Source organism: Lipomyces chichibuensis, assembly GCF_038497645.1.
Source record: "Lipomyces chichibuensis strain CBS 12929 unplaced genomic scaffold V1513scaffold_75, whole genome shotgun sequence".
Taxonomy (NCBI): Eukaryota; Fungi; Ascomycota; class Lipomycetes; order Lipomycetales; family Lipomycetaceae; genus Lipomyces; species Lipomyces chichibuensis.
Genome location: NW_027117527.1, coordinates 15,966 through 37,826, shown reverse-complemented (window position 1 = coordinate 37,826; position 21,861 = coordinate 15,966). Strand labels below are relative to the sequence as shown.

Below are 21,861 nucleotides of genomic sequence, written 5' to 3'. Positions count from 1 at the left end.
TCAATTTTCTATTTAAAAACAAAACAATACCAGTATCCGTATTTTTGAATGCGACTAACATATTATTTAATTTTTGGCCTTATAGCTGCAAGATTTGTGATGCCATAACAAAGTTGTTATGGCAGGGTACGATTGTCGGGACTAACCTTTAGTCACCATAGTAAGTGGCTAATTAGCTTCGCTTGCACCGTGCACGGCTTAAAATAGCAGCTGCGCATCACAACAAAGAGAGAGAGTCCTGCGGAATATTATTATTGCTAATTACTTTCTGTATTATTATTATTTGACTGAGTCTAGCTTATTTATCTCTGCCGTTTACAGTATTCGAACTGACCACGGCATGTTGCTAAGTGCGTCGTTGGTGAACCGTCTCGAGCTGAGTCCACAGCTGCCATATTCCACCATACTGGTTTAGCCGCAGTGATTGACATTAGCCCTGCCCTTTGTTGTGTTCCATCTAGTCACTCCTTCGGCCCTCCATCTCCGGCATAGTCAACTCATCGCGTCAAGTAAACAGCAACAACATTAGCCCTCCGCCCTCCGCCCTGGCTGCACCCGCCTCTATTTCTCCAATTCCATGGCGGCAGACGATGACGACGACTCGGACGCGTCCGCCGGCCACTTATCCGAACGCGTCGCGGGCCCATCAGAGCTATCGGTAGCTGGCCCGGAAAGAGCTCCATCCACCATTGCGCCGGCTGAGGAGCACGGTGAGTCGGGGGAAGCACTTGATTTGTTCCAAGAGTCACTACGGTCTCTCGTCCAGTTCGACGTACTGCTCAAAATGCAGGTATCCGCTATTGAGAAGTCTATTTTGGAAGATGGCAATCGAGGTCAGCTCTCCCAACCACGCGATTCGCCATCGAGTTCCAACGAGGATGAGGGCATTCCTATTCAGACGTCCTTTCTCGGTTTTGAAAAGTTGTCCGGGAAGGCCAATTACTACCAGTGGAGCTTCCTCATGCGTATAGTCCTCGAACGACTGGATTTGTGGACCACAGCTTCGGAGGGCGCGCCTTCTGCTCCCTTAACTCCGTCCAGATTCCCAGTACCTGGCGACGACTTGGTGCCAGACGAGAAGGATCTGCGGGTGTATTCATATATCTCGCTCTCTGTCTGCGATCACATCCTGCCACAGATAGAACGACATCAATCCGGCCGGTTAGCATGGCGGACTCTGGAATATTTATATGGTGAAGTCACTCTTCTAGACCGAATATTAGTGGAGCGCAAGCTGTGCGCTCGTATGAACGAAAACCAGTCTATCAAACGGCACATCAAGCGGCTTCTTTCAGCTGTTGAATACCTGCGATGGGCAGGCGAGAAAATAGACGACAACGACGTTGTCAGAAAGATCCTCTGCAGTCTTCCCGATTCTTGTGATTCATTCATACGCACTCTGTCAAGCGAGCAATTGTCGAGTTCAAAAAATATCATCCAGGCCGTCCTGGTTCTGGATCAACGATAGCGTTTAGGGGCTTGTCGGTATACAGTCTAAATTGGTTACATTGGTCGGCTCAGTCGACAATTATTTGTATAATATCGTCTTCATCTTTTGCATTTTTCCCTTGGCTATGCGCGGATTTTCTTTGGTTGGCTCGTGGTTAGTTTTATTGTACATATGGCTTTGCATTATTGGGGGGCTTTTATAGGCAGCAAGTATTCTTGTCGCACTTCTCATCACTTCTACTGTAGTATTTGATGCATTAGGTTTAATAGCGCACGTAAGACACGAATATTGCGATGGGACTAACAATGCGCCTCACATTTTTCTCAACGGTCTGTACTCAGGTTTCCACATCTGCTCTTTGACCCATTCCAGGCAGTGATCTCTGTGTCGTGGAACTTTGATACCTTCAATCTCTTCGACTCTCGCAGTCCCCTCCTCTAACGCCTGCAACACGACTGCAGTCGCGATCTTCGCCGAAATTTCTCTAATATCTGCAACATCAGGCAAGAGTGCACCATTAGGATCTTTCTCCGACGGCGCCAACGATGCAAGCTCGTTCACAACTGCCGCAATCATCGTATCCGTGACTCTATTCGCCCTACTCAATATCGACCCCATGCCAATACCAGGGTACACGAAACAGTTATTGTTCTCGGCAATTTCCTTCCCATCGCAGGCATCGAATGGTGATCCCGTGGCTACCAGCGCCTTGCCATCGGTGTACTTCAAAATCTCCGCCGGCGTCGCCTCGTGCAGTCGCGTGGGATTGCTCAGGGGAAAAACAATCGGCCGTTCAACGTGTTTGGCCATCTCACGAAGAACTTCTTCATTGAATGCTTTTGGCTTCGTGGAGCACCCAATCAACACATGTGGCTTCACTTTCTTCACGATTTCTGTCAATGACTTGGTGTCGATCTCTTTCCAACGATCGTCCGACGCGGCGTACGGACGTTGCGCTGGTGTAAGTTTATCATGCATTGATTCAAGAAGCAATCCTGGTTTGTCAACAAGCCAAATATGATCAATAACTTGTTGCTTGGAAATCCCTAGTGTGTTGAGAAAGTCGCGCAGCTGATCCGCGATGCCAGTTCCTGCTGTTCCTGCTCCAAAGATCACAGTTCTGAGGTCTCGGAAGTCAATTCCGGCCACCCGGACGGCTGATGAGAGTGCGGCTACAGTGACGGCGCCAGTACCCTGAACATCGTCATTAAAGCACGCGAGCTGTGGCCTGTAAGTTTCGAGTAGTCTTCTAGCATTCGGTAATCCAAAGTCCTCAAAATGGAGAACAGCTCGAGGATACAGTTTCTTGACACATTGCACAAAATCGTCCACAAATTTATCTATAAACATATCAGCACGTAACGAAAGCTCAGAATGTTCGATCAGCTCACCATATCGCTCGCCGCGGACTCTGCTGTGCCTATTGCCAAGGTATAGCTCATCCTTGAGCAACCGCTCGTTATCCGTGCCAACATCAAGCGCGACTGGAATGCATCTCGATGGATGGACGCCAGCGCATAGAGTCATAAGCACAGCTTTTGCACTGGAGATTCCAATAGCTCCGACTCCTTGATCACCAATTCCTAGGATCTGCATAACCGGCATGAGTGCATTTCGAGAAAACTAGAACAAATCATACCATACCTCCTCACCGTCACTGACGATGATATAGTCAATATCTTCCGCCGTACCCCACATTGCGAGCGACCTCTCGATATACTCAGGGTGGTTGACGTCCAAAAAGCAGCCCTCCGGGCGTCTAAACAGTCTCGAATAATGCTCAATAGCTTCACTCTACTCATAGTTCAGCAATATCTTACCAACAAAACTAAATTGATCCTACCTCAGTCGGCGTGTAAATTATACTAAAAATCTCCTTCAAATGATCCTGCAACAACCTAAAATACAAGACCTCATTTTGCACCTTTAAACTCATCAAAAAGGTATTCTTCCCCACCGGCGTCGGGATCGAGGAATACTGATCGTACGCTCTGTCAACTTGATTCTGCAGAGTCTGTAGGGCAGCAGGGAAATACCCCACAAGATTAAACAGGTCACGTTCCTCCGCTGTGAAACCTGTTCCTCGATTGAACTGCGGCAGGTTGAGCATCTCTTTGCCCTGAATCATGGTTTGTTAGTAGTTGGACAACATCTCAGAGTTGATCTGGAAATACCTCATATGGACAATCAATCGGACCTGTAACCGACAACGGCACACGAGTAGACGATTTAGTAGCCATGTTAGTGATACGACAATAGTTATAAATCAGACGATGTATGAGTAAATGTTCGATAGGAACGAGTCAGCGACTTGTTTATTTGTAGTTGGGCCACCATTTGTTTGCCTTCGAGCTGTCAATTGAACGAGACATAACCTCGAGGGATTTATAGTATCGTACCCAACTGTAACGACAGCCTGGTGCTGATGTGGCCGGGCGATCAACCAAACGGCACCATTAGATCCCGGGGTTTAGGCCCGTGGGCCCGATTACGTTTCAGCCGCATTGGATTTCTTCTGCAAACGTGTCCGAACTATGCAATTAGCCCGCTCAGATGTCGGTGAATTTTAATCTTTCGAAATTTTGCGCTCATCTTTGTTGACAATTCGGAATACTGAGTTCTTAATTCTTTGTTTGTTCAATATGGCCAGAGCTATCATGCGTGCTTCTGATATGAGGTGAGTTCTACCCGGCGCAACCATCGGGGACCCGGATATTTATTTGTCCCGGCGCCTGCGTCTAGCAGATCTGGTAGCAGGTTCGGAATCGTCTCACTATTCCCCTAATAAGACACAATATATAAGACCCCACCTAGTGTAAATTAGTCTGCTTAGGTTTATCACAAAATTGTTATTATCGAAGCATTATGACGTCATCGCCATCGGATAGTGCTGTTGTCGAGATACACACCATTCAGATGCAATAACAATGTACTTGACCGTGGACAAAATCAATATACAGAGAATCGGACCGCAAGTACCAGCTTCTCGATAGTAAGGCCATACGTTTCACCTCGATTTTATTGAAAAAGACACAAATAATATACATGACCCATAAATTCGTACATCGTACAATATCTACACATCTACTCGTCACTGTCACCATCGCGCCTGCGTTTGAGATCCTTAGAGCGCTTGGGAATTTCCAAATCGTCGTCCACATCCTCATCTTCCTCTTCAGCTAGCTCTTTCTCTTCCTCCTCGTCAGTGAAACGCGCTTCCTCTTCCTCCTCTTCATCATCAGCTTCTTCTTCGTCTTCTTCCTCTTCCTCCGAACCACTTGGCTGTCGCCTTTTGTCTTTGTATTTGTCAGCCCCTTGTTTCTTCAGCTTCGTTAGACGCGCAGCTCGCTCTTCCTCTTCGTCGTCATCGGAGACAACAAAGTCATCCCGCTCGTACTTATCACCAGTCCCATATCCCATTCCATCATCTTCATCATACGCACGTCTTCCACCTCTTTCCAGAGGCGTGGCAGCACCAAGATCGCCAGTATCCCGACCATAAGAGTACCGATTTTCTCGCTGTCGCCGTTTGTTATCCAATTTCTTCCTTGCCCGAATTTTACTCTCCTCCGCCTTTTCAGCCTCCCTCTTCACCTTTTCTGGGTCCTCTGTAGTAGCAATATCGTGAACATTGCTGACCTTAACATTGCCCCGCGCAATTGCTTTCGACAAACGCATATGTGTGAGTGAGGCGGTGGAAGTAGGGACAAGTGTCATGGAGCTAGCGATTTTAGCGTGAAACTGTACGATTTCTTGCTGGTCGTGTGACGCAGCAAGATATGTGTCGGTAATAGACTTTTTGTTAATATCGAAGACTTCGGATCCTAGCTTCAGAGAAAGTGAACCGTCGGACCATCTTATTATGCGTGCGTTCGATTGGATTTGCTATCCTCGCTCATCAATAATTCTCTTCCATGACAATACCAAATTTAAAATACATACAGGATTGCCAATTTCATCACGAGTATATCGCCATCGAATCGTATTATTAACTTCAGCGCGTAACTGTTGCCGTAATTCAGCAGCTTCTTCACCTTCGGCTTGTATATTTGCCGCATTCTCGAGGTAACTGTCCGGATCAAACGCTGAGTAATCAACATTCAAAAAATTTGGTATTCGAGTGACATTGATCTATGAGTCATATTGTATTAGGCGCGCCATTGTACGTAGATGACTGAGGACTCAACATACCTCTTTGGGTACAGAATGAGAAGGTAGGTATCGTGGCATCGTAATTTCCATCTCTTGCATTTCAACTTCTTCAAACTCCGGCTCCTCTTCTTCCTGCATTTGAGAGTCATATCTACTGTAGTATCTAGATCCGTCACACTGTCAGCAACAACATGACATGAGTACCCGACGCATAATGACAACGTACCCGCCTTGGTCATCTTCCTCGTCGTTGACAGGACTACCAAAAATCTCGTCCTCCTCTTCGTCTTCCGCTCCGCGTCCTATCGCACCTTCGGTTTTTCGTGGCCTCACGTCTTCCATGTCGACATCGCTAGCTCCACCTCTATCGCTCTGCTCATCTCGAGGCTTTTCTTCGTCATCATGCGAAAAGTTTTCAATTTGGGGCCCAGCATCGAATCCTGCATCATCTTCGTCGTCTTCGTCAAAGAGACCACTCAGATCCCGCTGTCCCTTGCGTCTAGACGCGATCGTAGAAACTGGTTTGCGCGATGGTCGATCAGAAACGTCGGACAGGTTGTCGACATCCGAGTCCGCGCGTCGATCGGATTCTGACATAATGCCGGTGTGCTATATGTATTAAGCGTCAAGTCGAAGAACGCTGAGGTGTAGATCTTCAATATTAAAGTTGAGTCCGCTAACTAATATTGTATTGAAGGTCGTCTCGATTGTATGATTCCATGCAAGCTGTTTGAGAGGAGCAAAGTAAAGCTGGGTATGGTACTGCAGAATTCTTGTACAGGTAGAGCCTCTACGACCGCAGACGCCTAATTGCACTAACTTGTTTAATTTTAATTAACAATTTTTCTCTCGAATACTGCTTTAACTACCGTAATGCAGTTACTAATTTTATCACAGATCATATATGTTGGCAGTACAATCACGAGGCTAACATATTGCATAGTAATTTTAAAATACACGTGTTATATTCAGGAACTTTTTTTTAGCTTGGAAATACCAATCTTCAATAAGTTTTTGATTACAAGCCATGATAACTACAACTTTCTGGCCGAAACTACAGTCAAGATCTCAACTGTTGCCCCAACTTGAACATTTTCTTTGAAGGGTCCGCTTAGCATGCAGGAGGTCCCCACTAAGCTGTATCCAAAGGTTCAAAAATTACCCTTAACCTCAAAACTTACTTTTCTGAGGGTATAGTGTTGCAAATGAGGTAACCAATCAGCACCAAAGAAACTGTATAAGGCTTTACGGTATGAGCGAAAAAAGCTGAACGGCCAATTTGAATCGTTATCACCAATAACACGCATTTAAGAGCTCCAATCCGCTGAGTACTTGTAATTGGCTCATTAATGATCTTGTGGTAAATTATTTTACTCTTTGGAAACCCGATTCGACGATTTACTTTGATCCGTGCTGGTAAATAGTATTATTGTCTCCGTCCTCCAAATTATATTCCCCGCACAACAATGCGTCTGAATGCGTCTGCACGCGCGCGACTAACGACCTCTTTATTCTCGACGACATTCATAATTGCGATTTTGACGGTCGCAGCACCAGCTATTCTACCATGCCCGGCGACCCAGAATCCGGTCGGTGCGGATTCTGGAGACATCAAATTTGAGAACAGGAAATTGATTGTTGCACGGAGCAATCGGGTAATGCAGCAGCAGCAGCAGCAACAAGAGGAGCGTAAAGGGCGGCAAGAGGACCTGGAAAAATGATTTTCATATTGCGTGTACAAATTTTGTGGAGAAAAAGCGTGACTCGGTGATTCGTGAATGTCATGGCATGCGGGGCATAGCGTCCCATTTGCGATTTCGTTAATCAATCGCCATCAGTTTCTTCATTCAGCATTTTGATATTTTGCATTTGTTTTTGGTTCGGGCGTTTCAGTGTCAAATTCGGGTATTTGTTTATGTGCAACGTTACTACGATATGTCAAGGATCAAGCGATATTGGATTTGTCTCTCATTTTGATATTCTGGTAAGTGTATTGTATTTGTATGCTAATGGAAGGATCGAATTCGTTGTTCAAAGCTGACGCGTGATTAGATATGTTGAAAGGTGACCGATCGCTAGATTGTAGACCCTACATGTGTTTATTGAGAAAGCCCAGATTGGACGGATCTGCCAATTGACATCAATTCGCTTGGTGTTCCTCGAGAGACGATATCATGCTAAGTGTGCTCTTATATTGAGGTTTCAGTCGAAAGTTCTCCAGTATGAGACGATTGTTTACGTGTATGATCTATTTTCTTACGAATATATTACATCGATCATGAAATACGCTTCGGATGTGAATGGTGATAAACCAAAATTTATTAGTCCACAAATCGCCCCGACGCCGCTATATGCAAATCATGGTAGTATGTATCGTAAACACCCGATTTTTCAATGACAAAATGATCTAAGAATGGAACTCGGCTACAATCCATGACGATATCTGTAGAGTAACTATCCCAGTTTCCGGAGAACATTATTGCTCGCTTAATAATCATTAGTAAATAGTTCAACCGGCAATTGCAAATAGAAGATGCTCCACTTACCACTTCTCCGCCCCTCGAAACGCTGTTTCTTCCGTCCACTATCTCTTTCTTTCCGTTTCCGTCCGTCTTCCCCGTCTGCAACTTGATCCTCATCGTCGTCTTTCTTTCCCCTCCGTTTCTTTTTACTGCCGACCGTAAATGTAATCTCTCTTTCGCCCATCGGTCCTCGTGAAATAATCGTATTCCTCTGCTCTTCGTCTTTCATCGTCTCTGATTTCTCGAGCTCTTTCAACAGACTGCCGAACGACTTCGTTTCCGACTTCATAGATGAAGATGATGTATTGCCTAGACCGACACTGATGTCCCTTCTCACTCGCATTTGTGGTTCTTGTAAAGGCTTCTTGAATTCTGATGACAGCTCTTTTCGATGACTTGACAGAGCCTTGAGTTTTGCTGGCTTTGTGCGTATTCCCGCCATGCTGTGCAGGCTTGAAGCTAACTTCTTTAAATCACGGAGTTTGTTTTGGATGGTTGTCAATATTACATCGCTAGCTTCGCGACTTATGATATTACTTGTTTGACGTACTGACGATTGGTGCATGAAGATTTTGATCAAGTTTTTGCCCGGTGCGGCTCAATGATTAGAAGGCCCAGAACGGACTAGATGGATGAAAGGTAAAGGTAGTCAGTCACACGCGCTTTTGTCCTACATCATACTCCCCAATGCTAAAGATTCTCCAATATTAGCAAATAGGAAGGGCCTCACTAGATGACAAGCGGCGAATACAAACAACAACAAACCAAAACCAAAATCGATTTCCATTTACATGTAGTAATACAGACAAATAATTCCAAAAAACCGACATACGTCCAAGCGTTATCCATTCTAGGACGTAGGCCACGATCTATTATTAACCACTCACGTGCAGCTTATCATAATTCCAAAGATGCACATGTTAAGCCGGAGACACCAGAATGCTGCAAATGATATTCTATGTGTATCATAATATATAGAAACGATCTACTGTACATTAATCAGCTGAAGGCGAGAGAAAACGACAGGCTCTGACGACGCCACATTCATGAATTATATCGTAGTATTGCTAGTTAAGTCCATTTATTTCGTCTTCTTCTCGGTAGTAGCATCAGGAACACTCATGAGCGCACCGTGCAGCTGTTTCGCAATCGCAATCATGGAGTACAGTGAAACCAAAATCCAAGGCGCGGACGGGAAAACATACAAGAACACGAATCTGAACCAGGTGTTGTGGCCGACGTACTTGTAGCCGCTGAAAATTTCGCAGAGCATGTAAAGTACTGTCTTCGAAAAGCAGCTGGTGGCGGACATCATGCCGATGATAGCGCCCGCCAGTCGCCAGCAAGGGGAAGTGCAAAAATACGAGGTGAAGAGATAGACATAGTTGAACACAGCCTCAACGAGTGTCATGAATGCTTGAGCGGATGGGAAACCGTCGCTTTGCTCAAAGGCGGGGAGGCCGTAGACGTAGTCAATTTCGCCGTACCTAGAAGACAGAAAATGCTCAATTAGCACTGAAGTTCTTGAGTACAACACTAAGAATTGCAAAGTACGTACAGCGCATATGGTTTCCATAGAAAATGCCACTTGCCGCCAGGAAACGAATGTGGCCGGCACAGAACATACGAAGCGTCCTATATCGCTGGGCGTTAGCAACTACACTAAACAGAAATAAAAAGCAACAATAATAATAACACGTCATAAACAGCATGAATATAACTTTCTGGTACATTGGCCGATTTAAATTATGAGTAGTCCAATGCAAATAATGATAGCTCGGTACAGATGAGACATACCCAAGTGACGATTATATTTGACAATAAGAACCAGGCCGCGACAAGCGTGATTGGTTTATAGTAGTAGGCCATGTTGTGCAAGCACGCGACTAGGTAGAATTGCGGACAGAACAGCCGAGTGTGTGCCGGCCGAAATATGGGGAATAAAGAGTGAAGTCTGGCGAAGTGCCAGTTAAGTGAGGTTGAAGAGCTCGATACATTTGCCTCACCGAGCCCCGAAGGACGGCTATCAGCTTATTTCGTAAACTTTCCGCTCATGACACGCCCAGACCGCCATGCACACATAATCGCTACTCGAAACGCGTCCTGGCTTCGAAGTGCCAGACACAATTAATTGCTCGAGCTGAATTCTTCTACAGATGCGCTCTAGCTTGACTACAGCGCCATTCTGACAAGCATCTGCTACGGATTTACGATCAATGACGGAAGACACACCTGAGCCCGAGTCCCAGCAAGACTGTGGGTCTCGTCTTCCGAGTTACGTAAGGTATGTCAGTTGTAATTTGGTCGAAGTGCGGCGCTGTAGGGTTATCGAGGGGTGACCTTATTTCCTCCATACTCTCTGTGTGGGCCCCTTTTGACACACGAATACGAAAGCACCTGATGTGGGATCCACATTTTCGCTTGTAGATTACTCCGCCGGCAATTTCACGAACAGGCAGGACCTGACCGGACTAAGGAACTAACTAGGAGATTCTCCGCACCTCTGGCACGACATCATCCTGCTGAGACCACATACACATTAATTCTTCCTAGAGCTGTTCCTTTTCATCGTCAACAGCGTTGTTATAATAATCTGCGATTGCCCTTGATGTAGGTTTTGAAACCCCGTCAAACGGCCCCAGCAAACGAATGCTTGCACACACGTTTCGGCTGTCTGTCCAACTAAAGCTGTGAATCGTGGGACAGGTCTTCAGCCACAGTAACAGGGAAATGGGGCGGCACTGAATTTTGTCTCTGGAAGTAATATTATAATGAAAATTGTTCAGTAAGTAATACCAAATTCCTAGCTGTTCTATTTCCAAAGTCGAAGCACTTTCAATCCATCTTTCAACGAAATTCACATTAATAACAAGCCTGCCAAATCAAGATATTCATGAACCGAGCAGCCGTTATCCAAGTAGTATGCCTTCGTCCGTTACTTGTTCGATATCCAATAGGTGTCGCATTGTCGTCATACCTTATGTTTAAGCTCTTCTTCCTGATCAGGCATCGAACTTGACTTTGCGATGGCATGCTCCGCAGAGATGTGTATTCTGCCAAGAAAGTATCCCGGATAAAATGCAACCATGATCCAGAAGGCTATGGCGACCATCAAACAATCAAGAACCAGAAAATACCCCTCTTGCCTCATGAGATAACCTTTCCATCCCAAAGACAACTCGGCGACACGATATATCGACCGAACAAAAACAAATATGATCGAGACTCCGAGGGCCAACAGAAATAATTTGGTCTTCTTTGCATTCCTAATGTGCGCAAATTTCTCCGGTCCATCCAAATTTGCGGTCTCGGATGCACCTGACATATCGTTTCCTTGAGGCAAATCCGACAATATTCCAAGTGTCCGCCGATTTCGCCGCGTCCAGAAAAAGTCAAGCCAACACAGCACGAACACTGACGTGGCGAACACTTGAAATGCGAGACCGGCAACCATGATATGTGTTCCCGTATTAACGTTCTTGTTTTTGACAAGCGCAGTGGCAGCCATGCCTCCTCCAAGAGCTATCGACTGCAGTTAGACCAGATTGTTACCAAGCTAGCTTACGCATTCGTACCTTGAAGGGCAATGCTGACTAAATCAAGCGAGATAAAAACCTTCGAATACGTCCAGGGCAATAATCGCGAGTTTTCGACGCCCCATATAACGACAATTTCGGCCAGAAGGTAATAAGTACCGGCCATGTAAAACGCGGGTCCGAGTGTGAGACAGATGATCTGAACCAAGAAGTCATTCAGTATGGTCGGGTCGCTTGACGATAGGAACCGCCCGATATATCCCGCCGTCTCAAGACCAGCAGCGATGAACAGACACACTCCGAACCATATCTGCTGATAGAACACCGCTAGACTCGCATGCGCTGCCCATGCAGCGCCGAAGACAATCAGAGCAGCGAGATTAGGAGCTCTCAATGGAGTGTAGCCGTATACGTTGTAGTTGTCATTGTAATGGGTGGAAGAGTTGGAGGATAAATAATCAGACGACATAGCTGAACCAACAAAAAAGCCGTATATCAGCAATAGACACTGCTTCTATAGAGATCAGTGAGGGCGAGTAAAGAAATTACTCGGCGGGCATGAGAGGATATATAGCAACTTCGAGTCAGCACAAGGCGTGGCTACTAAAGTTGAGAGCCTGCCACCCCTAGGATGAATGCGACATAACTTGCAAATGTCTTACAGATCCAGGGAAAGCTGGTAGGCCCCCAGCTGACACTGAATTTTGGTAATATACAATAGCGGATTGAATGTAAGCCGTATGTCGATTGAGTACCTCGATTGCGCGCGAATACTCCACACAAACTTTCCGCGCTAGAGCATAGTCACCCAAACTGATAACTTACCCTTCGACAAAATATTATCGTTACATTGTAGCCTTCTCGACAAAGACTATCTGAATGAAATAGAAACTTGACGAGATTGATGAATATTAATCCTAGATATGAAGCAAAACGTTAGTAATCCAGGCTCCTTGTCGCACTATGATATTTCCCTTACGGTCGCCGAATAAAGAGTAAGACTATGCGGCTAAATTTTACAAAATGCGAGTTGTTGCCTAAAATTGATGGTTGGTCTTAGAATACGTAATCCCATTTTTATGCGACTCGAGTCGACGTAGGATCCAGAATGCCGGCGTCAACGATTGTGTTTTGGCTGCCTGGGAACGTATACCTTTGTCAGCACTACGAACTCAATGACATACGCCAAATGCTATTTTTGGGAGGTTCCTGGTAACTCTTTGTGAGTGGCGTGGGCGATACGGCGCATTGTTTGTTCAAAATGTCGAGATTTGGTAACGTGTAATAGAAGAGTGGAGCATTGCTTTTGACAGCGAAGACCTGCGGACACTTGATATATGACTCACAGGCTCCATTTTTATACAAATTTGTTGCAGCTCTTTCTGCTAATCTATTAATCGGTGTTTTATAAATGTGCGTCGATTGATTTTGAATACTTATTATTGTCAAGGTGTGATTATTTATTTTGCGAATGGTGGCAAAATACATAAGCACTTCCAAATGTCAAAGTCTGATCCTATTAGCACATTCTCCTATTAGCATATTCGTGCATGGACTCAGGCACTTTGTGGGCTGCTTTTCACAGATGACTTGCGGATAATAGTCATCAGCAGATGGCCGAAAGGAGCAAAATCTCGGGATATTGATATCGGGTTAGGGCATTACATTCGCGATTGGACAACTTTTTCCTCATGTCGATCCCGTGATAATTCGTGGCTGCATTCACTGTTAGGACGGCACTTCAGACCTGTCGCATGAATTGTAGTCAAAATGCGCACTTAGTCTTGGTCACCGGATTGGAATATGCTTTCAGCCTCCTCCGCTGCTAGACGCGAAATCTATCGCAGCGGCGAGCTGACCATTCATTAATAGCTAATCCACGGAAGAAAAATGAGGAACACGGCGCTTCTCGCAAAAGATGACATTATTTAAGTTATCATTTATCAAATGAAAGGAATCTAGCGATGTGTAAATTCATTCGTCGGCGATAGCTTGAATTAAACAAGCGTCGCTTCTTGCTTACTTCTCAAATGTTAAATATTTGTCCAAAGACCTCGAAGCCCGTTGGAATCATTGTACAATCGTCAGGTAATGACTAGCTGTCGCCCAACTAGATCAGTTGCAAGCATGTCACCTACGAAACGTTTATAATTGCCGCATGAACATATTGTTGCGGTTAGTCATCACTGACAAATAGAATCGAACTCACGTTACTATTTAAAATTAACGCTTGCGAGAGTTCAAATGGAAGGAAAATCCGGGTAACCTAACCGCCGCCGCCCGGTGCCCATCGCGAGAAAGTTGTCCCGGTTCGTTCCACTAAATTGGACGGCAATAACTTCTACATTCGCGCGCTTTCTCACAACTTCGTTGGACTCCTTATCCACAGTATTAATTACTTGATTTATTGTGCCACGTGTAGTTGGTCAGTTTACTGGACTTCGCGATTTTATTGCCTCGCCGATGTCGCGGGAATCGCGGCCCATCTGATCTGACTTCCTTGTGTCCAAGTCAAACCTCATAAGGCAAGTGGGTCGGATCTATTGTTATTTGGAATTTTCTGTATTTTGGAATGGAATTGGTGTGGATTACTGGGTTGGATGGATGACGGTTGAGTGCTGAGCTTGAGTAAGTGGATGTCGTACATTCGATGCCATTTCTCTGGCTGTACCCTGTCTTTGTCATTTCCGTCCTCCCGGGTTCTATTATATGCCATAATATGTAGCAATGACTGGTCATTAATTTGGATACAGCTAATATTGGTAAAGTTCTAGTGTCGTTGCTCTTCACACCACGTGTATTGCGCATCTCTTTCACTAGGCTGGCATAACGATTACTTATGGCGTCGCCTCAGCCGCAGACTGCGCCGACTCCTCAATCGGGCGCACCCACGCCAGTGAGTATGCAACCCTCGCAATCGAAACTGGGGCAGTACTCCACTGCCGATGCGTCATTGTTGTCGCAGCAGCAGCAGCACCAGCAGCAGCAGCAACAAATGTTCCAGCACCAGCTGCAACAGCAACAGCAGCACGATCTTACGGCTGCCCAGCAGCAATATTTGCTGCAACGACAACAGCAACAGCAACAAATGTACCAACTTCAATTGCTGCGGCAACGTCAACAAATGATGAACGGCGTGACACCGGCACCGAACGGTCCACAACAACCAGGTATGGCCCAGCCACAGATCCCAGTCAGCCAAGTTGGTATACCTGCGAACGCTGTCGGCGTAAATGTTCCCGGAGCTCCGGGCCAGCTCCAACATCTTCCCCAGAATTCAATGGCAGCTGCGGCGGCAGCGTACCAGTTCCAAAGCCCTTCCGCCGCGACCATTGCAAATATTCGAATGGCGAATCCCAATATCCCGCAGCATATTTTGCAACAGCAAATCCAACATGTTTTGGCCAGCCAGCAGCAACAGCAGCTGCTCCAGCAACAACTCCAACAGCAACAACATGGGCCACAGGGCCAAGGGCCGCAGCCGACTCCGCAGCAACAGCATGCGCAAGCCCAGATGCACGCTCAAACGCAGCAACAGGGGCATCCACCGGGATCTGGGGGGCAACAGCTTCAACAACAACAACTCCCCATCCAAAGCCAATTACAGCAGCAAGGCGTGGCACAGCCTGTGACACAACAACAAATATTACAACAGCAACAACAAGGGCTTCAGCCGGGTCAACAGGGTCAGCAGCAGACGCAGCAAGGGCAGCAGCAACTTGTGGCAGCGGCCGGAATTCCCGCCAACTTGGCGGCGATGCAGACAGCCGGTATTCGGGGGTATGTAACTGATTGACTAGTATTGATCACAGAGTATGCTAACCATATCAGCAAACTGACGGGAATCACGGCGTTAACGCGATTTCTGACTTTCTGCGAAACGCTAAGTTCTGGGATAGAGCAACAGCGTGACCTTGATTACTGGCGGAAGTTTGTCACCGACTTTTACTCTGATCTTGCCTCCATGAAGTATACCGTCGTGAATGCAGTTGACAAGGTTGCCAAACATTATGAAGTTCCGACCGCTGCTCTTCCTCGGTATTACTATACGTTGTTTCAAGACGGAGTTCGTCGTGTCCAAATCTTTCCCGAGAATCCGCGTGAGGTTGTGATTAACCAAGACGTATATGCCATTGAATGTGGACGAGCAACTGTAATTTATTGGTTTTCGAATGGCAACCATGTCATATCTCATGGCTCATTGAGGGTGTACATAAATACGAGTGCGCGGATAGAGAGTTTGGAATTCCAGTCGCATGATCATAATGAATTTGTTTCACGAGCTATGGCTGTGGCCGCTGCTAGTGCTGCGACCGCACCAGGAGGCGGATCGCCGACATCGAATACTGCTGCCTCAGTCGTTTCACGCTCGCAGGTTAATGGATACGGAATTACTGACGCTCTCACTCGGTTTCTACAGATAACTCAGGTCATGGCACAAATGCGTGAGCTCGTGCCTTACTACCTCACCCCGAGTAATTCCTCTGGTCCTTTACAGTCGTTTAACACCTTTGTGAGTCTGATAAACACTCATCGTGAGCAGTTTCAACAGCAGCAGTTGCAGCAACAGGCCGCACAACAGCAACAAATAAATCAGATACAACAGCAACAGCAACTACAATTGCAGCAGGCACATCAGCAGCAGATGCAACTACAACTTCAGATGCAAATGCAACAACAAGCGCATAATCCGAACATGTTTGATGATCACAAGGACGGTGAGTCGAAGAACAAAAAGGACAGCAATCTTAATAGGACGAGCTCCTTTGATTGGAATGACGACAGCAATCTTGGAGCCGAAGACGAAATGAAGTTCTCCATGGATAATGGTAACGACTCTAATAGCGGCGACTTGTCCATTGATGCCGTTTCAAGGTCTGTTATGGAGAATGGCCCTAGTGCTGGAACTGGCTCTTCTATTTCATCCGCGACCACTCAGGCAGTGCTGCATGGAGATACGTCTTCCCCAATGATGAACACGCCATCGCCGAGTCAGCCATCATCGGGCGTGCCTAGTCCGCGAACAGCAGCGAACAAGCGCCGACGCGAATCAAATCTGAACAGCAATAATAATTCGAATTCTACGCTTAGCCAGTCGTCGACAATTAATGTCGACAATCATGGGAATGGGTCCGAGTTGAGTATCAAAGAAGAGGATGGCGAGCCATCTAAAACTCGATCGCCTCCAAAGGTGAAACAGAGTCCTAAGATCACAAAGCAGATATCTAATAAGCGTGTCAAAACTTTGAATGGGGGCGGTTGATATAAGGGAAACTGGTACAAGTCAACTTTTGGTGGGAGATTACTTTCTATTAATAGAACATCAGACATTGTTATTACTTTCTATTCTGATAGAACATCAGATGTTGTATAATGCGTGCTTTTTGGTTCCAATTGTATATTATATAGTGATGATTTGGTTCTTCTCCAATTTGTGTTGTACGTTTGTGTACCCCAACTACCGGAGAGAGTGTCGTCGGATGGAGTTTTGCCGTGTACTAATAACTTAGCCTGTATTGTATCTGTTTGCCGAAGTTTTGCGACTATTATTTTGGATACTTATGCGGTGTACTCATTGGTTGTCCATAGAAAGAAAGTTGTTTTGTGACGAAGAGTATTTATATGTATGTATCGTCACAAATCATTGGCAGCGTGTCTGATCATTTACTACTGAACAATTTGATCGTTTACCTCAGTATATGAACACCAAAACCATATAACTATGTAAACATAAAACGATTAAATATATCGTACAAAATTAGGAATATCAAATACCAAACGCCTCGTAATATCATCCGCGAAAGAAAGTACTACTTTTGAAAGCTACTTTGCTCTTTTCTCTTGTCATTATATTTGATCAATTTTGCCAAATTTGTTTCGGCAAATTTAAAGTTCGGGTCTGGTATGCAGAATTTTGAGTCCAGCAGAATCTGCGCTGTAGGTCTTTTCTCCGGATCGATCATAAAGCAGCTGCCCAAGAACTCCTTTCCTTCTTCACATACGTAATCTACCGTATCTTCAGGGATCGGCGGTGCAAGCTTTGCATTGCCGAGTTTATACATAGCACCGATTGCCTCGTCGTTAGACCATGGCCGTCTGCCGGCGAACATCTCGAGGACTACGCACCCGAGTGACCAAATATCCACTTTCGCACTATAGCCTTGCTTTTCGTTATGAACGACGTTGTGGATAACCTCGGGAGCCATCCAGAATATGGTGCCTTGCATGGACATCTCAGCGTCGTTGGAGTAGATATTTTGGCTGCGTTTTGAAATGCCAAAATCCGAAATCTTACAAATGCCGTCCAGATCGAGTAATAAATTATCTGATTTAAGATCCTGTTCATGTAAGCCCCACTCCCATTAGCGCATAAAAACTAGTCATACTCTATGCAATATTCCTTTCGAATGTAAATAAGCCAGACCATCGACCACCTGTCTTGTTAAGCAGTGAATAATCGGCCTCTCAAATCGTCCGTGCTTCCGTAAACAGGTGCCAATAGATCCACCGGGTACATATTCCAGAAACAGACTGCAAACGTCAGGTAATGCTTCGTAGCCAAGGTACTGCACAATGTTCAAATGATCTAAGTCTTTCATGGTCTGGATTTCGGCATTTAAGGCATCGACAACTTCTCGCTGTTTCACACTGTCCTTATCGCTGGCGGTTCGCGGCACATCGACTTGCTTAACAGCTATCATTTCACCGGTTGTAGCGTTGAGAGCGAGATATACGCGGCCAAAAGTTCCCTTCCCAATAAGTTCACCTTTCACCCAATTGAATTGTTCTTTAAGTCAGTTAGCAACTATCATCCGATCAATGGACTAAAACATATAACTTACGCGTATGTCCTTGCCGTCTAACCGAGAGCTGACCCTTCTTAATCTGACCAGGTGTAACTTCAACAACACGCTGTCCCCACATCTTCGTGCTCTTCCTTCTCAATAAGGCAACGCCATCGCTACCGGACTTAGTCTCTGTACCCTTATTCAGATTCTTACGCGCCTCGCTTGCCTCTCTAGCTACAATCCGAATAGATTTCATTCGCGACGCACGAGTAATCGGACGCTGGACTTTAGTACTCGGCTGCTGAATGGCGGAATCACTGGCACTAACAGCAGCAACTGCGGCCGCAGCGGCAGCGGCAGTTGCACTCTTGGGCTGCACGTCGATTTTCTCCTCATCCGGCACACCGCCGTGCGACGTTGACTTGAACGAAAAACCGCGATCGAGACTCCTGTCATTCGAAGACGACGTCGTTGCATCGTTCAACAATGTATCAGAAGTAGAATCCGCAGAAGCAGCACTAGGAAGAGCCAAAGATGGGGCCCGTGATGTCGGGCTACCGGAAACATCTACAGCAGGTGAATTAGGTGAATATAGTGGTGTGTCGTCAATTATTGGCTTGTCTAGATCAGTGTTTGGGAAGAACTTCTCGAGATTGTCGTACACGACTTCGGCAGGTGGACGGACAGCCCACACGTCGGCTGAGATATACGCGTCCGAACCACTTGACGTCTGCTGCGTGCGACCAGACTGAAGCTCACCGAGCACGGACGCTGGTGACGGCGTTGTTGCGCTGGGAAGTTCCTTGGAGGACTCTGTGCGCTCGGCTATAGCTGACATTGGGTTTCCTCTTGACCCAATAATCTCTGTTTCGCCAATTTGAACGTGCAAGACAGGTCGATTTGACTTCCCGCTGTTCTGCCGGCTGGTGAATGCGGCACTTGACTCGCTCAAACTGCCAGCCTGGGAGAGCAGGGAGACAGGAATAGACGATTCGGGACTGGTAATGTCCTTTGCAGGAGATGTCCTGGGTGGTTTTTTCGCCCACAATCCATCATCATCTTCGTCGTCGCTGAGACCGTCACCATCAAACGTCCGAAACGCGGGCGCGTCAGCGAATGAAATCTCGTTTTCTTCAAATGCTTCGGTCGTGACCGTCTTGTACGACACTTCGAGTGTCTCTGGTGGCGCATGCGAAGGCAATTTATCATCCGTAGGAGGGGCAAGTGGTGGTGAAGACGTAGACGGAGTAGACCCTTTCTCGAGCGCCACCTTAGCTACATGATCCTTTTCAGCAGAAGCACGGGGTTGCGCCTGTGAACTGCCCACAGACTTGCGTGGTACGCTGAATGTTTTTTCTGGCTGAACGTATGTAGCACTCCATACAAACTGCGGCTCCATCGGTCGCTGCAGTTGCTGTGATCGATAAGTGGTAATGGGTGAATCGATTGACGCGCCCTGAATGGCGGTCATCGGGGACACTAACATAGATGCTTGTTCGGACGTGTCAAGACTGGCTGACCTAGGCTGGATTGTCGGCTGCACGGTATCGTCCTGCCCAACTATAGCTGTCGACTGCTGACTACCGGATGCAGCTGAGGCTGTTCCCTGTCGTCCTTGAGGCGGAGGCGGCGGATTCCTCAGCGCAGTGAATTCTCGTTCTCGGGTAGTCTGCACTCCGTACGGCGACTTTCGGCCTTGGTCAAAGTCAATTAACGGGGTAGGGCGCTTAATGACCTTAAATTTGGTTTCTATGTCGGGCTCCTGCCTATCATCTTTCAGTCCGACACTGCTGTGACGATGGCCAATCTGCTGAGTTACCGTTGGCGGATACATTGTGTCCCGCTCCAGATGTGCAGTGCTTACTCGTAAGTTCGGTTGAATCAGGCCACTAGGAGATATCTGCCGTCGACGCATCGGGACCTGCTGTTGATATAGAGTAGATGATTTCGGAACCGTAGACTGTTGCATCGGTGTCGCTGTACTTTGGTACATGATATCCGGTGCCGATTGGTAATGCCGGCCGACAACCCTTACAAAGAACTTCACTGTACCTTTGCTGTCGCCTCGGCGACATGTCTCGATGAGCTCGTCGTCGGAGAGCGGCGGTTCGCCTGAATAATGTGTTTAATAGCATTCACACGACAGCATTTTGAGCGTGATGAACAAACCTCTTTCAATAAATTCGTCCAGCTCTGTTATATAAAGATACACAATGGCACCATCCAAACGCAACTTCTCAGAAACTGCGCGCCTGACGAGTTCAGGGGTTTTCAGGCCGGAGATGTTGATTAAAACAAAATGTTCATGGTCCATCGTACAGAAAATCAAAACCTTCTTCGTCCCACCAGCGGCCGTTGCAATAGCCGACCCCGACGGCGACGTAGACAGCATAGACACTCCTGTCCCAAGTTGCTTAGGTGGAGTAGTGTTCAATTTTGGCGGGACATCTGGTGGAGGCGAGATATTCATTGGCGCGACAGTTGGCACTATTAATCCAGACGGCTGCTTCCTGACCGTTCGCTCCGGTGCAGGCTTCAACGCCGCCTGCTGGGCAAGAGCGCTCGCAGGCTCGAGATGCGTGCCATGGTGTCGCGCACCACCATTGATCAAATGGGTATCGCTAAAGTTGTTCCCAGTATACACCACACTTCCGCCTGAGCCACTGATGATCTTGCCAGAAGTTGCCTTGGCGGGCGACACGCTTCCATCGTCTTTATTCTTTGGCTTTCGGCCGAGGTGAAATAATCCACCCATGAAGGACGATCCGCTAGCACTTTTCTTGCCGATTACTGACGATGTTTCCACCGAGTCTCCCGAATTGCGACGGGTCGGATGAGCTCGAGGATAATATTTTGAATCGAGATCAATGGAAGAGTAGCTTCCGCCTGTGGATGAGTAGTGGAATCCGGAACCACTGGAAGACGAAGGATTGGCTCCGGAGAGAGCGGTGTAGACCGGGTACTCTGACGACATCGAGACCGAGATCTGCCGGCGCTGTTGCCGAGCCCTGAAGTCGCGATGGAGGGTTGTGCTTCCCTGTTGTTGCTGCTGTTGTTGCTGCTGTTGTTGCGGGGACAATGAGGAATTCTCGAGAAGGGGGCGCGAGGAGGTCGAAGGAGCAGTTGCACCTGTGGCCGACGTCGATCCGGACAAGGTGTTAGAAAGGGAAGAGGACATTGGGCATGAGATCAAAGTAACCCGAGATCTATCGATGGCACGGGCTGCGCATCAGCGTAACATCGACGCCAAAGCGTCGCTCTAATCCAGTACAGGCTATTATATCGGACTTCTCGCCTCTGTCGCGCTCACAATTCGTCGAAATCGTAATTTGCGCGAGCCTCCAGCAGGCTGCGCATGTGGTGGTATTTGCAGTTCGCGGAGTTTCGTGCATTAAGCCCTACCAAGTATCATC

General features: G+C 46.8%; 8 protein-coding genes across 8 annotated transcripts; 2 read left to right on the top strand and 6 right to left on the bottom strand.

The window, feature by feature from the left end:
- Positions 1-1,641: 1,641 nt before the first annotated feature.
- On the bottom strand, positions 1,642-3,911 carry V1513DRAFT_454520 (malate dehydrogenase). Its single transcript, XM_066899394.1, has 5 exons — positions 3,625-3,911; positions 3,294-3,569; positions 3,095-3,244; positions 2,842-3,040; positions 1,642-2,790 (listed from the first exon to the last, which is right to left on the bottom strand). Exons 1-5 carry the CDS (start codon positions 3,688-3,690, stop codon positions 1,763-1,765), a joined length of 1,719 nt encoding a protein of 572 aa, XP_066750568.1. The 5' UTR covers positions 3,691-3,911; the 3' UTR covers positions 1,642-1,762.
- Positions 3,912-4,534: 623 nt separating this feature from the next.
- V1513DRAFT_386185 (Leo1-like protein-domain-containing protein) lies at positions 4,535-5,740 on the bottom strand (the record flags this gene model as incomplete). Its single annotated transcript, XM_066895239.1, has 3 exons — positions 4,535-5,335; positions 5,393-5,581; positions 5,642-5,740. 3 exons carry the CDS (start codon positions 5,738-5,740, stop codon positions 4,535-4,537), a joined length of 1,089 nt encoding a protein of 362 aa, XP_066750567.1.
- An 874-nt stretch (positions 5,741-6,614) lies between these two features.
- On the top strand, positions 6,615-7,786 carry V1513DRAFT_305541 (uncharacterized protein). The gene is made up of 4 exons (XM_066894639.1): positions 6,615-6,962; positions 7,027-7,467; positions 7,560-7,586; positions 7,655-7,786. The coding sequence occupies exon 2, from the start codon at positions 7,069-7,071 to the stop codon at positions 7,321-7,323; it is 255 nt and encodes an 84-aa protein (XP_066750566.1). The 5' UTR covers positions 6,615-6,962; positions 7,027-7,068; the 3' UTR covers positions 7,324-7,467; positions 7,560-7,586; positions 7,655-7,786.
- Positions 7,787-7,857: 71 nt separating this feature from the next.
- On the bottom strand, positions 7,858-8,747 carry V1513DRAFT_454507 (uncharacterized protein). Its single transcript, XM_066899393.1, has 2 exons — positions 8,149-8,747; positions 7,858-8,088 (listed from the first exon to the last, which is right to left on the bottom strand). The coding sequence occupies exons 1-2, from the start codon at positions 8,687-8,689 to the stop codon at positions 8,057-8,059; spliced, it is 573 nt and encodes a 190-aa protein (XP_066750565.1). The 5' UTR covers positions 8,690-8,747; the 3' UTR covers positions 7,858-8,056.
- Positions 8,748-10,374, bottom strand: V1513DRAFT_454504 (uncharacterized protein). Its single transcript, XM_066899392.1, has 3 exons — positions 9,922-10,374; positions 9,683-9,759; positions 8,748-9,611 (listed from the first exon to the last, which is right to left on the bottom strand). The coding sequence occupies exons 1-3, from the start codon at positions 9,991-9,993 to the stop codon at positions 9,206-9,208; spliced, it is 555 nt and encodes a 184-aa protein (XP_066750564.1). The 5' UTR covers positions 9,994-10,374; the 3' UTR covers positions 8,748-9,205.
- A 721-nt stretch (positions 10,375-11,095) lies between these two features.
- On the bottom strand, positions 11,096-12,129 carry V1513DRAFT_386163 (RTA1 like protein-domain-containing protein; the record flags this gene model as incomplete). The annotated part of the gene is made up of 2 exons (XM_066895238.1): positions 11,096-11,646; positions 11,700-12,129. 2 exons carry the CDS (start codon positions 12,127-12,129, stop codon positions 11,096-11,098), a joined length of 981 nt encoding a protein of 326 aa, XP_066750563.1.
- Positions 12,130-14,195: 2,066 nt separating this feature from the next.
- On the top strand, positions 14,196-17,350 carry V1513DRAFT_454498 (LIM-domain binding protein-domain-containing protein). Its single transcript, XM_066899391.1, has 2 exons — positions 14,196-15,440; positions 15,492-17,350. Exons 1-2 carry the CDS (start codon positions 14,500-14,502, stop codon positions 16,921-16,923), a joined length of 2,373 nt encoding a protein of 790 aa, XP_066750562.1. The 5' UTR covers positions 14,196-14,499; the 3' UTR covers positions 16,924-17,350.
- V1513DRAFT_305048 (uncharacterized protein) lies at positions 17,197-21,791 on the bottom strand. The gene is made up of 4 exons (XM_066894637.1): positions 20,618-21,791; positions 18,503-20,560; positions 18,047-18,447; positions 17,197-17,998 (listed from the first exon to the last, which is right to left on the bottom strand). Exons 1-4 carry the CDS (start codon positions 21,624-21,626, stop codon positions 17,471-17,473), a joined length of 3,996 nt encoding a protein of 1,331 aa, XP_066750561.1. The 5' UTR covers positions 21,627-21,791; the 3' UTR covers positions 17,197-17,470.
- Positions 21,792-21,861: the final 70 nt, after the last annotated feature.